This window comes from Rattus rattus, chromosome 2 (genome assembly GCF_011064425.1).
Source record: "Rattus rattus isolate New Zealand chromosome 2, Rrattus_CSIRO_v1, whole genome shotgun sequence".
Classification (NCBI taxonomy): domain Eukaryota; kingdom Metazoa; phylum Chordata; class Mammalia; order Rodentia; family Muridae; genus Rattus; species Rattus rattus.
Genome location: NC_046155.1, coordinates 115,125,938 through 115,140,204, shown reverse-complemented (window position 1 = coordinate 115,140,204; position 14,267 = coordinate 115,125,938). Strand labels below are relative to the sequence as shown.

At 36.7% G+C, this 14,267-nt stretch overlaps 1 protein-coding gene across 1 annotated transcript in view; it reads left to right on the top strand.

Moving 5' to 3' along the window:
- The window catches only part of LOC116894253 (vomeronasal type-2 receptor 116-like), a 39,798-nt gene extending 33,471 nt beyond the window's left edge, over nucleotides 1–6,327 (top strand). Inside the window, exon 6 of the mRNA XM_032895959.1 lies at nucleotides 5,420–6,327. Coding sequence (XP_032751850.1) covers nucleotides 5,420–6,327 — 908 coding nt within the window. The remainder of the gene's footprint in view (nucleotides 1–5,419) is intronic.
- The last annotated feature ends 7,940 nt before the right edge of the window (nucleotides 6,328–14,267 follow it).

Below are 14,267 nucleotides of genomic sequence, written 5' to 3'. Positions count from 1 at the left end.
CCATTTCCTCCATATATTCAAGTCTTCTTGAATAAAGGCTTTTGTAGTAGGATATGATGATTTTTCAGACATTCTCCAATTCTATTCTTTTGTCTCCCTTTTCATTTCTGGTTTTGTTAATTTGAACATGCTCACTGTGCCCTCTCATTAGTCTGGCTAAAGTTTATTTATCTTGATGATTTTCTCAAAGAACCATCTCTTGCTTTTATTGATTCTTTGTACAGTCCTTTTTATTTCTACTTGGTTGATTTTAGCCCTGAATTTTATAATTTCCTGCCTTTTACTCCTCTTGGGTGTATTAGTTTCTTTTTGTTCAAGAGCTTTTAGGTGTGCTATCAAGCTGTTGATGTATGCTCTCTCCTGTTTCTTTCTGCAGGCACTCAGAGCTTTGAGTTCTCCTCTGAGCACAGCTTTCATTGTGTCCCATAAGTTTAGAAATGTTGTACCTCCATTTTCACTAAATTCTAAGACGTCTTTAATTTCTTTACTGATTTCTTCCTTGACCAAGTTATCATTGAGTAGAGTGTTTTTCAACTTCCATGTATATGAGGGCCATTCTTTCCTTAATTTTGTTATTGAAGACTAGCCTTAGTCCTTGGTGATCTGATAGGAGGCATGGGATTATTCCTATCTTCCTGTATCTGCTGAGGCCTCTTTTGTGACTGATTATATGGTCAATTTTGGAGAAGGTGCCATGAGGTTCTGAGAAGAAGGTGTATCATTTCCTTTTAGGATGAAATTTTTCTATAAATATCTGTTAAGTACATTTGGTTGAAAACTTTTGTTAGTTTTTCTGTGTCTCTGTTTAATTTATTTTTCTATGATCTGTCCATTGATGAGAATGGGGTATTTAAATCTTCTACTATTATTGTGTGAAGTGCAATGTGTGCTTTGAGCTTTAGTAACGTTTCTTTTCTGTATGTAGGTGCCCTTGTATTTGTATCATAGATATTCAGGATTGAGAGTTCATCTTGGTGGATTTTTCCTTTGATGAATATGAAGTGTCCTTCCTCATCTTTTTTGATGACTTTTAGTTGAAAATAGATTTTATTTGATATTAGAATGGCTACTCCAGCTTGCTTCTTCAGACCATTTCTAGGAAAGTTGTTTTCCAGCCTTTACTCTAAGGTAGTGTCTGTCTTTGTCTCTGAGGTATGTTTCCTGTATGCAGCAAATTGCTGGGTCCTCTTTACATATTCAGTCTGTTAATCTATTTCTTTTTATTGCGGAATTCAGTCCATTGATGTTGAGAGATATTGAGCAAGAGTAATGGTTGCCTCCTGGGAGTTTTTTGTTTTTTTGTTTTTTGTTTTTTGTTTGTTTGTCTTTTTCATATTTAGATGTGGCATTATGTTTGTGTGTTTTTTCTCTTTTTGTTTTGTTCCAAAGAGATTACTTTCTTGCTTTTTCTATGGTGTAGTTTCCCTCGTTGTGTTGGGCTTTTCCATCTATTACCCTTTGTAGGCTGGATTTGAAGAAAGATATTCTGTAAATTTGGTTTTATCACAGAATATCTTGGTTTCTCCCTCAATGTTAATTGAGAGTTTTGCCGAATATAGTACCCTGGGTTGACATTTTTCTTCTCTACAGTATGTATTACATCAGTCCGGTATCTTCTGGCTTTCATACTCTCTGGTGTGAAGTCTGGTGTAATTTATATGTTACTTAGCATTTTTCCCTTACTGCTTTTATATTTTCTTTGTTTTGTGCCTTTGGTATTTTGACTATTATGTGACTGGAGGAATTTCTTTTCTTGTCCAATCTTTTTGCAGTTCTGTAGGCTTCTTTTATGTTTATGGGCATCTCTTTCTTTAGGTTAGGCATGTTTTCTTCTATAATTTTCTTGAAGATATTTATTGGCCCTTTAAGTTGGGAGTCTTCATTCACTTCTATACCTATTATCCTTAGGTTTGCTCTTCTCATTGTGTCCTGGATTTCCAGTATGTTCTGGGCAAGATGTTTTTCTGTTTTACATTATCTTTGACAGTTATGTCAATGTTTTATATGGTATCTTCTGCTCTTGACGTTCTCTCTTCCATCTCTTGTATTCTGTTGGTGATGCTTGTGTTTATGCCTCCTGATCTCTTCCCTAAGTTTTCTATGTCCACGGTTGTCCCCCTTTGTACTTTCTTTCTTTTTTTTTTCTATTTCTATTTCTAACTCCTGATGAATTTGTTCAATTTCTTCCCCTATTTGGTTGTGTTTTCCTGTAGTTCTTTAAAGGAATTTTGTATTTCCATTTTAACAGCTTCTACTTATTTACTTGTGTTGTCCTGTATTTCCTATAAGGTGTTATTTATTACCTTCTTAAAGTACTCCATCATCATGATACAATGTTATTTTGAATCTAAATCTTGCTTTTCCGGTGTGTTTGGATATCCATTGTTTACTTTGGTGGGAGAACTGGCCTCTGATAATTCCACATATTATTGGTTTCTGTTGCTTTGTTTATTGTGCTGCTTCTTGCCATCAGGTTGTCTATGGTGTTAGCTTGTCTTGTAGTTTCTGATGGTGGCTTGACCATCCTGTAACCCTGTTTTCCTATTTTATTTCAGCCAGTTATGGCAACAGATTGTTCTGCTCTTAGGCATGTAGTCTCTCCTGCTGGCTGGCTTTCAACTCTCATCAAGGGCAGCAAATGGAACAGTCCTTCCCCTATTGCTCCTAGGTCCCTTTGTGCAGGTGGGCACAGATGGCACGAGGTGATTTCCCCTTAAGTCAGGAACATGGGAAGAGAGAAGTATCCTCTGGTTTCTTAGGAGTGTCCTCACTTCTGAGGGTCTAGCTCTCCCCAACTCCCATGGGATTTAGGTACAGGGATCTGTCTGACCGGTTCAGTTCAGTTCAGTCCTAGGCACAGACCTGAACCAGAGGTACAGGCTGCTGACTGCTCCTATATTCCTGTCTCCAGAGGCAATATGCAGTTTCCTCTTAGGCCAGGGATGTGGGAAAATGTGGGCAGAAGTGGCCGTCTGTCCTGCAGTCTCAGGGTTGTCCATACTTCTGGGTATTCAGCTCTCTCTCCCATTGGATTTGGGAGCAGGGAACTGTGGGACAGGAACAGAAAACTTCTGGGCAAAGCCAGAAACTAGAAGTGCCCGATTCCATAGGACTTCTGCCTTTGGGTGTTCTGAGTCCACTAGGCAGATCACTTGGAGCAGAAAAGTTGCTTTACTTCTGTTTTCAGGCATGTAGGCACAGGTGACTGTCTTTCAGCTCTCAGCAAGGGCAGCAACTTGAAGTGTCCTGCCCCTACTGCTCCTAGGACCCTGTGTACAGGGGCCATAGATTGCATAGGCATTTTCCTCTTGAGTCGGGAATGTGGGGAGAGAGTAGTCTCCTCTGATTTCTCAGGAGTGTCTGCACTTCGGAGTATGTAGAGCTCTTTCTGATTCTCATTTTATACTTAAAAATTGCATTGTAGACTGGGAAAACAAGAAAGATTTTACATAATTTTATTGGTAATCAGAAGGATAAGAAGGGCAAAGCCTCACCATTTCAGCTATTTCTCCAGGGCATTTTCTTCCAAGTATCTCATGAAGTAGTGCTTGGTAAACAGGATTACAAGCAGTACTTCAAATAAATCACTAATGAATTCAGTAATTTATATTAATTTGTCTTTTATTTCTTATTCTACTTTAATGTGAGAAAGTTTCCTTCCTTCAAGGAGTGAATTAGAAGTACTTGGATATCTAATCCTTAGTGCAGAATGGATTCTTTGATATCATTTTTTAAATTGATTAAATAATTTGGATCTTATATTTTGAGGAAAACTCTAATTTTGAATTTTAGTTGTCATGCATAAGACTTATATAACACAATATATTGTTTTTTTTCAAAATGACCAAATTTTTATGAATATAATTAAATAATTTTGCATCAAAAATATTTGTAAATATTTTTGGAGAGCACTGAAAGCAAATAATTGTAAATTGGCAAAACTGATATGTACAATTTCTTACTAAAATTCATACATTGAATCCTAATATTGATGTTTTAACATGTAGAGATTTTAACTGAAAAAATGACTTATGCAGTTTCTGGTTGGTTTTAATTCATATTCATGAACTCTTTTCTGAAATATATGGTATTTGCATACTCAATGGATTACAGAAAGAATTTAGTGAATGGTTTTATCTTATATCTGATAGATGAATCAAAATATACAAGGAAGAAGCTGGTTTTCTATTTTTGTATTTTGGGGTTTACAGAAATGTTAAAAATAAGAGTGTGCCTCTGTGATTTCCATTCAGAAATATATTTGGTAATAAAAATATCAATAGTCTATCATATTCTATTATTTTTCAGGAAGCTACTGAAATTTTCTTGAATATGCAAGATAAATAAAATCAAGAGGTTTGCATAACTGTACAAAGATAATAGATTTTGAAAATTCTCTTCTAATTCTTTTTTGTTTGTTTGTTTTTTATGGTTTTGTTTTGTTTTAATCAATCATTGTATGAATTTACATTTAAAATGATATCCCTATTTCCAGTCTTCCCTCCACAACCGCCCATCCCACAACCCCTCTTTCCCCTCTGCTTTGCCTCTTTGAGAGTGCTCCTCCACCCATTCAACCACTCCCACCTCATCCCTCTAGCATCCCCTTATGCTGGGGCATCAAGCCTCTCTCTCCACCCATTGATGTCCAAGAAGGTCATCCTCTGCTACACATGTAATTGGAGTTCTTTGTCCCTCCATGCAAACACTGTGGTTGGTCGTTTAGTAACTTGGAGCTCTGGGTTGTCCACTTAGATGATATTGTTCATCTTATGGAGTTGCAATCCCTTTCAGCAGGGGATCGAGAATTGCTAGTAACCACTAGAAAGTCATATACTCCAAGGATTGAAAGATTTCCAGGAGCCAATGACAAATGACTTTAGCCAAAATATCCAACAAAGGGAAAATACAACCTGTACAGACCACTTCCATTAGACAGGCATCGCCCCAAGATAAGAGATGTGGCCAGTCACTCTTCTCAAAATTTTTAAACCAGAAATATTCCTGTCCTAATGTAGGACAAGAACAAAGAAAGGAACAGAGACTAAAGGAAAGGCCATGCAGATATCATCCCCCCACCTAGGGATCTCTGCCATCTGCAGAAACCAAACTCCCATATTATTGCTGATACCAAGAAGTGCTTGCTGATTAGAGCTCAATATGGCTGTGCCCTGAGATATTCTACCAGCACTTGACCAACAAAGATATAGATACTACCAAGCATAGGACTGAACTGAGGGACACCAATGGAAAAGCTAGGTAAATGACTGAAAAAGCCATTAATTAATAAACAGCAATCAAATATAATGTCTCACTTATCACAAAAGCTAAGGCCATCCTGACCATAAAATTCTGATGCATTAATATGTCATGTGAATAAAAAAGAATTATTAAACCAATGATATTTTTTCTGTCCCAGACATGAATCAATGTATCAAGTGTCTAGATGATCAGTATGCCAATCCTGGAGGAAGTAACTGCTTCAAAAAACTTATTGCATTCCTGGGTTATGAAGATCCATTGGGAATGTCTCTGGCTATCTTGGCTTTATGCTTCTCTGCTCTCACAGCTTTTGTACTTGGTATCTTTTTGAAATACCAAGAATCACCCACTGTCAAGGCCAATAACAGAACTCTCAGCTATGTTCTACTCACCTCCCTCATCTCTTGTTTTCTCTGTTCCTTGCTCTTCATTGGTCATCCCAACTTTGCCACATGTATCATGCAGCAGACCACATTTGCTGTTGTGTTCACTGTAGCTGCATCTACTGTCTTGGCCAAAACAATTATTGTAATATTGGCCTTCAAGGTTACTAATACAAGTAGAAAAATGAGGTGGCTGCTGGTATCAGGGGCACCTAAATTCATCATTCCAATTTGCACAATGATTCAACTGATTCTCTGTGGAATTTGGCTGGGTACTTCTCCTCCATTTGTTGATACTGATGGACATGTTGAAAAAGGCCACATTTTGATTTTCTGTAACAAAGGTTCTATTCTTGCTTTCTATTGTGTCCTGGGATACTTAAGTTCCATTGCCATTGGAAGTTTCACCCTTGCATTCTTAGCCAGGAATCTGCCTGACACATTCAATGAAGCCAAGTTACTGACATTCAGCATGCTAGTATTTTGCAGTGTCTGGGTCACCTTTCTTCCTGTCTATCATAGCACCAAGGGCAAGTCTATGGTGGCTGTGGAAGTTTTCTGTATATTGGCCTCTAGTGCAGGGCTGCTTTTTTGCATCTTTGCACCAAAGTGCTTCATTATTTTGTTAAGGCCTGAGAAAAAATCTTTTCAGAAGTTTCAGAATATACATTCTAAAATTTAAAACATTCATTAAGTTTTACTGACACATTTGCTAGACCAAACATATTCACAAGGCTCCACCAACACTACTAGTTGACATCAAATTTTAGGTCCAAACATGTAATTTGTTACCAATAAACAAAGGAAAGGAGCACTATATATTAGAATTTAAAAAGTGACTTAAGTCCTGGTTCTCATGAATCAAACTGTATGATCAGTCATATCAATAACTGAATGCTCTATTTCTTTATGCTTATAGTTGAAGAATGTAAATGCTGGGAATTGGTTCTTGGTTTTATTGATTAATTTCTAATTTCACTTTTCTTTGAAACATGTCTATTGTGTATTATTGTTGTGCTCCATAATAAATAATTATGAGATAAATGTTTATGGATATTTGATAAATTAAGGAATGCTTTATTTTGATATGGGAGACAGATACATTATAGAAGTATGGGTGATACAAAGAAAGATGTTTAACATAAGAAAATACATCCTCTTTCATTTTAAATCCTGGCAGTATGACAATGATCCACCAAATCATCCCCCATATGTGCAAATATATTAATGTGAAGCATTAAAAGGACATTGTGAATAATTATAAAGCAACATTAAAAAGTTGAAAAACTGGTGTTTGGGGTGGATAATAGTTAACTTTTATGGGTTAAGAAATTGTATATTTGATCGCATACCATTTTCTAAAAGTCTCACCCAGAAATATAACCACTACCATAGTGGAACAAGAATGAAATAAGTAAAACAAGACAAAGGGAGTAATTATGAGTTGTTGAATGACCACTACAAATATTAAGGAACACATTGCACACAATAACATAGAAACAGAGCAGGTCGGGGTTGGGGATTTAGCTCAGCGGTGGGCGCTTGCCTAGCAAGCGCCAAAAGGCCCTGGTTGGATCCCCAGCTCAAAAAAAAAAAAAAAAAGAGCAGGTCAGTTACAAAATGAAAATGATCTCATGGAGGTAATGAATGTAATTTTGATTACTTTCACGTACTTTTAGTTACTATAGTCTGAATAATAAAGATAAAGAATATAGAATCCTAAATTTTCTAAAGTCTAATTAGCCTTTATGAGAAGAACTTTGTTCCTTCTTTGTCTTTTTATATTTTAGCAATAGTGTCTGATAGAGTTCTCCTGTACCAGGATTGAAGTGAGCATGGTTTTGTTACTTTAGTATATATCATTTCCAAAGGAAACAGAGACATCCTTACTCCCATTAGATTCTTTAATTTTTTTATTTATTCACTTCACATCCTGCTCACTACCAATATTCCAGTCAAACACTACCACAATCTTTCCCCTATAAGCCCCTCCTCTTCTCTGATGAAGTGCTGCCCTCCCTCCCCCCGAGTATGCTGTACCCTGGCACATCACGTCCTTTTGGGTCTAATACACTCAGGGTGATATTTTCTATTTCTGTGCATTTGCTTGCAAAACTCAGAATATCCTTTTTCTTAAGAGCTGAGTAGTATTGTATTGTGTAAATGAACAACATTTTCTGTATCCACTCTACTCTCATGGATGATCTGTTTTGGGTACCACATATCAGCTGATGTAGACAACCATGTTGGAGATCCAGTGTCTGAGCGATCTCCAGAGTCCAGGTAAAATTAAGAATGCTGGTCTTCCTACAAAACTGCCCTACTTCTCAGCTTCTTCGAGCTCAACAACAGAGGTCAGCAGCTTCTGTTCTTTGGTTGGGTGAACATATCTGCATCTCTCTCTTTCAGCTGCTTGTTGGGTCTTTCCAAAGGCAGTCATGATAGGTCCCATTTGTGAGCTCATCATAGCCTTAGTACGTGTCAGGCCTTGGGGTCTCCACTTGAGCTGGATCCCCTTTGGGCCTCTTGCTGGACCTTCTTTTCCTCAAGATCTTCACCTTTTCAATCCACGCAATTCTTTCATACAGGAACAATTATGGTTTAGAGTTGTGACTGTGGGTTAGAAACCTCATCCCATACTTAATATTCTGTCTTTCTGCTGGAGTTGGGCTCTACAATTCCCTCTCCCCACTGTAGGGCATTTCATCTAGGGTCTTTCCATTTGAGATCTGACAGTCTCTCAACTTCCAGGTCTCTAGTACACTCTGGAGGGTCTTCTGAAACTCCTAACTACTGAGGTTGCCTGTTTCTATTCTTAATGCTGACCCTCAGGACTTCTGTCCTTTCCCCCACCCAATACCAGATCATGTTCACCTCACTCTTTTTCCTGTCTCCTTTCTCCTTTCCCTACTGGGGTTGCTTTCTTCTCCCTGCCAAGTAGAACTGAGGTGTCCTCACATGAACCCTTGAGCTTGTTGAATTTTTGAGTACTGTGGACTGTATCTTGGGTTACTTCTATATATTTTTGGCTAATACCCACATATTAGTGAGTATATAACATGCCTCCTTCTGGGGTCTGAATTACCTCACTCAGGAAGATATTTTCTAGTTACATTTCTATTTGCCTGCAAAATTCAGGATCTCCTTGTTCTTTATAGATGAGTAGCATTCTACTGTGTAAATGAACCACATTTTCTATATCCATGCTACTTGCATGGGCAATCTGGGTTGTTTCCACTTTCTAGATAGTATAAGGAAAACAACTGTGAACATAATGAAACTCTTGAACTCAGTGCAAGTTGGAACATCTATTGGGTATATTCCCAAGAGTGGCTTTGCTGAGTCTTCAGGTAAATCTATTTCCAATATTATGTGTAATCTCCAGATAGATTTCCAAAGTGGTTGTACAAGTTTGCAATTACACCAGCAATTGATGAATGTCCCTCTTTCTCCACATCCTAGCCAACATGTGTTGTCACCTAAGGTTTTGATCTTAGCCATTCTGATGGGTGAAAAGTAGAATCTCAGGGTCATTTTTATTTGAATTTCCCTGATCACTAACAACTTTGAACATTTCTTCTGTTATTCTCGGCCATGGAGATTACTCTGTTTTGAATACTCAGTTTAGTTCTATACCCCATGTTTTGATTGGGTTGTTTGGTTTTGTGGTGGTTAGCTTCTTGAGTTCTTTACATATTTTGGGAATGGCCCTATATAGGATCTAAGTTTAGTGAAGATAGTTTTCCAAGTTTGTACATTGCTGATTTGTCTTATTGACTATGTGTTTTACCTTACAGGGGCTTGGCAGTTTCATGAGGTTCCATTTATCATTTCCTGATCTTGGAGCAAAAGCCATTCAAGTTCTGTTTAGGAAATTTCCCCAGAGCCAATGAGTTCAAGGTTCTTACCTACTTTCTTTTCTATTAGATTCAGTGTATCTGGTTTTACTTTGATGTCCTCAATGACTTGGACTAGAGCTTTTCACAAGGTGATAAATATGCATCTATTTTCATTTTTGTACATAGAGACATCCACGTAGACAAGCACTACTTATTTAATATTATTTCTTTTATCCATTGTATATTTTTGGCTTCTTTGTTAAGATCATGTATGTGTAAATGTGTAGTTTTATTTCTGGGACTGCAATTCTATTCCATTGATCAACTTCTCTGTTTCTGTACCAATACTATGTAGTTTTTTATCACTACTGTAGTATAGCTTCAGGTCAGAGATATTGATTCCCCCAGTCGTTCTTATATTCTTAAGAAATGTTTTCACATATTCTCTTGGTTTGTTTGTTGGTTTATTTTAGGTTTCTGGGGTTTTATTGTTTTGGTTTGGTTTGGTTTGGATTTTTGCATTTCCAGATGATTTTGAGAATTGGTTTTTCCATATCTTTGAAGAACTGTGTTGGGATTTTGTTGGGGATTGCATTGAATCCATAGATTGCCTTTGGTAGGATGGCCATTTTTACAATGTTATTAAACATTGGAAATATCTCCATTTTCTGCGATCTTCATTTTCTTGATTGAGAGACTTGTAGTGATTGTAATACAGATCTTTCACTTCTTTGTTTAGAGTTACTGCAAGATATTTTATATTATTTTTGACTATTGTGAAGGGAATTGTTTTCCTAATTTCTTTCTCATCCTGTTAATCATCTGTATAAAAGGCTACTGATTTATTTGAAATAATTTTCTACCTTGCCACTTTGTTGAAGTGATTAATCAGTTGGAGAAGTTCTCTGGTAGAATTTTGGCATTCACTTATGTATACTGTCATGTCATCTGCAAATACTAATACCTTTATTTCTTCTTTGCCAATTTGTATCCACTTGATTTCTGTTTGTTGTCTTATTGTTCTAGCTAGCATTTCAAGTACTGTATTGAATAGATATAGGGAGAATGGGCATCCTTGTCTTGTCCCCAATTTTAGTGGGATTGTTTCATGTACCACTCCATTTAATTTGATATTGGCTATTTGTTTGCAACAAGTTTAGGCATGGGTTTGGAATTCCTGATCTGTTCAATACTTTTTAGCATAAAGTATTGTTGAAAATATTGTAAAATGCTTTTTCTGCAACTAAGGAGATGGTAATGTGATTTTTTTCTTTGAGTGTGGTTATATGGTGGATTACAATAATGAATGTTGGTATATTGAACTAACCTTGCATCCCTGGGATGAAGTCTACTTGTCCGTGGTGAATGATTGTTTTGATGTGTTCCTGAATTCGGTTTTCAAAAATATCATTGAGTATTTTTGCAATAATACCCCTAAGCATGTTTTTTTCTGAAGTTCTCTTTTATGATTGGGTTCTTCTGAGGTATAAGTCTCAGAGAAATCTTGGCTTCATAGCATGAATTAAGTAGTCTTCCTTCTTTTTCACTTTCATTGAGTAGTTTGAGTAATATTGGTATCAGGTCTTCTTAAAGGTCTTGTAGAATTCTAGACTAAATCCATCTGACGATGAGCTTTTTTTAGTTGGGAGGTTTATAATGATTTCTTCTATTTCCTTATGGGATATGGGCCTGTATAGATAGTTTACCTGCTCTTGATTTAACTTTAGTATATTGTAGCTGTCTAGAAAGCCATGAATTTCATCTAGATTTTCCAGGTTTGTTGTGTATAGGCTTTTGTAATAAGATCTGATTTTTTTTTTAATTTCCTCCATTTCTGTTGTTATGTCTCTTTTTTCATTTCTGATTTTGTTAATTTGTATTCTGCCTCTAGGCCCTTTAGGTACTTTAGCTAGAGGTTCATCTATCTTGTTGATTCTCACAAAGAAACAGTTTTCGGTTTTGTTGATTCTTTGTATTATTCTCTTTGTTTCTATTTGGTTATTTTATTTATGATCATGGCTATTTCCTGTATCTACTCCTCTTGGTAGAGTTTGCTTCTTTTCTGCTAGAGATCTCAGTTGTGCTGTTAATTTGCAAGTAGAAGATCTCTCCTGTCTCTTTACCAGTACCCTTAGTGCTATGAATTTTCCTATTACCATTGCTTTCATTATGTCCCATAAATTTGGATATGATGTATCCACATTTTCATTAAATTGCAGGATGTTTCTAGTTTCTTTATTTCTTCCCTGACCAAGCTATAACTGAGTAAAGAGTTGGTCAGTTTCCATGTTTATGTTGGATTCCTGGTGTTTTTACTGTTATTAAAGACCAGCCTGATGCTGTGGTTGTCTAAAAGGGTGCCTGGGATATTTTCAATCTTCTTATATCAGTTGAGGTTTGTTTTGTCACCAATTATAAGTTTAATTTTAGAAAAGTTTCCATGAGATGCTGAGTAGAAGGTATATTCTTTTGTTTTAGGGTGAAATATTCTGGAGATTTTTGTTAAATCCATTTTGTTCATAACTTTTTTAGTTTCACTCTGTCTCTGTTTAGTTTCTCTTTTAATACCTGTCCATTGGTGAGAGTGGGCTTTTGAAATATCCCCCTCTTATTGTGTGGGGTTCAATGTGTGTTTTGAGCTTTAGTAAAGTTTCACTTATGAATGTGTGGGTTCTGGCATTTGGGACATATATTTTGCACAATGGAAACATTTTCTTGGTGGATTTTCCCATTGCTTAATATGAAGTCTCCTAATTCATCTTGTTTGATAACTTTTGGTTGAAAGCTTATTTTATTGGATATTAAAATATCAACCCCAGCTTGTTTCTTGGGACCATTTACTTGGAAGAACTTGTTCCATCCTTTTACTCTGAGATAGTGTCTGTCTTTATTAATAAGATGTGTTTCTTACATGCAACAAAATGCTGGACTTGTTTCCATATCAAGTCTGTTAGCTTATGTCTTTTTATGAGTTGAGTCCATTAATATTGAGAGATATTAAAGTCAGATGGCTGTTGGCTCCCATTATATTTGATATTCTAGGTGGCCTTATGTGATTATGATTCTCTTCTTTTTGCTTTGTTGTGATATGCTTAATATTTTGGCTTTTCTTTGGTATAGGTACCTTCCATTTGTCAGAGTATTCTTTCTAGGATACTCTGTAGGGCTGTATTCTAAATAGATACTGTTTGGATTTGATTTTGCCCTCGAATATTTTCTATTCTCCATTTATGTTGATTGAAAATTCCCTGGGTATAGTAGCCTGGGCTGGCATTTGTGTTCTTTCAGTGTCTGCATGACTTCTAACCAGGCTTTTCTGATTTTCATAGACTCTGCTGAGAAATCTGGTGTAACCTGATAGGTTTACCTTTGTATGTTACTTGACCATTATCCTTGCAGCTTTCAGTATTCTTTATTTGTTCTGTGCAAAGAGGATTTGCTTTTCTGGTCCCTTTGCTTGGTGTTCTATAGGCTTTATGTACCTTTATGGTCATCTCTTTCTTTAGGTTGGGGAAGGTTTTTTTTTTTTCTATGATTTCCTTGATAAAATTTTCCAAGCCCTAGAACTGCAACTCTTTAATTTCCTTTATTCCAATTATTATTTGATTTAGTATTTTCAATCTCTCCTGAATTTCTGGATGTTTTGGGGTAGGAGTTTTATGATTTGAACTTTATTTAACAATTGTGTCGATCTCTTTTATGGTATTTCTACACCTGGGATTCTCCCTTCTATCTCTTGTATTCTGTCGGTGATACTTACATCTGTAATTTCTGACTTCTTTCCTAGATTTTACATTTCCAGGTTTGCCTACATCAGTATCTCCTTTACTGTTTATACTTCCAATTTGAAGTCTTGGACTGTTTTACACAATTCTTTTGCCTGATTGTGTCTTCCTGTATTTCTTTAAGGGAATTACATGTTTCCTCTTTTAAGGTTTCTACCTGGTTTTCTGTGTTTTTCTGTAGTTCTTTCAGTGATTTATTTATATCTCCTTGATGGCTCTATTTTATTTAAATGACAGGATTTTAGGTCAACTTTTTGATTTACAGGTGTGTTGGTGTATTTAGGACTTGCTGTTGTGGGAAAACTGGATTCTAGTGATATACAAATATATTGGTTTGTGCTGCTTATGGACTTTTACTTGCCCTGGCTACAATAGGTCTGGAGGCCTTCAGACTGTTGAATCTTCAGAAGAGCAAACAAGCTATTGTCTTGTGTGAAGCTTTCCTCCAGGGGGGACTACAGACTCTTGTGTCTGTTTCTCTGTGTACAGCATAACTCCATGAGATATTCAGTCTTTTGTGTCAGTTTCCTTGCAATGACCCAGAGCCTCTGGGAGTTCTTCAGAATGTGGTGTCAATTGCACAGTTGTTTCGTGTACAAAGGAAGACCTGGAAAGCCTTCAAGCTGCTGTGTCCTGCATACAGTGGATCTTCCAGGATGTCTCTGGCTGTATAGTCAGACGCCCTGAGTGCACCAGATATCCTAGGATGGCTCAGGATGTGGTATCATTCTCTCAGTACAACACATCATTGGCATGCCTCAGGATATGGAGTCTTCTGAGGAGCACAGTAACTAGCAGTCTGTCCCAGCTGAAAGGAATGCACATAGGAGGAATCTATTCTGTAGGCAGGCATTGTAAGGTGTGATGAGTCCTAGAGACCATTGTATTCCCAGTGGCAGCTTTGGGACTATCAGAGAGTTCTTACCAAATGCTCTGCATGCTGCTGTGTAACTTCTGGACTACCTCAGTATATGCAAGTCTTGCAGTGAGTAGGAGAT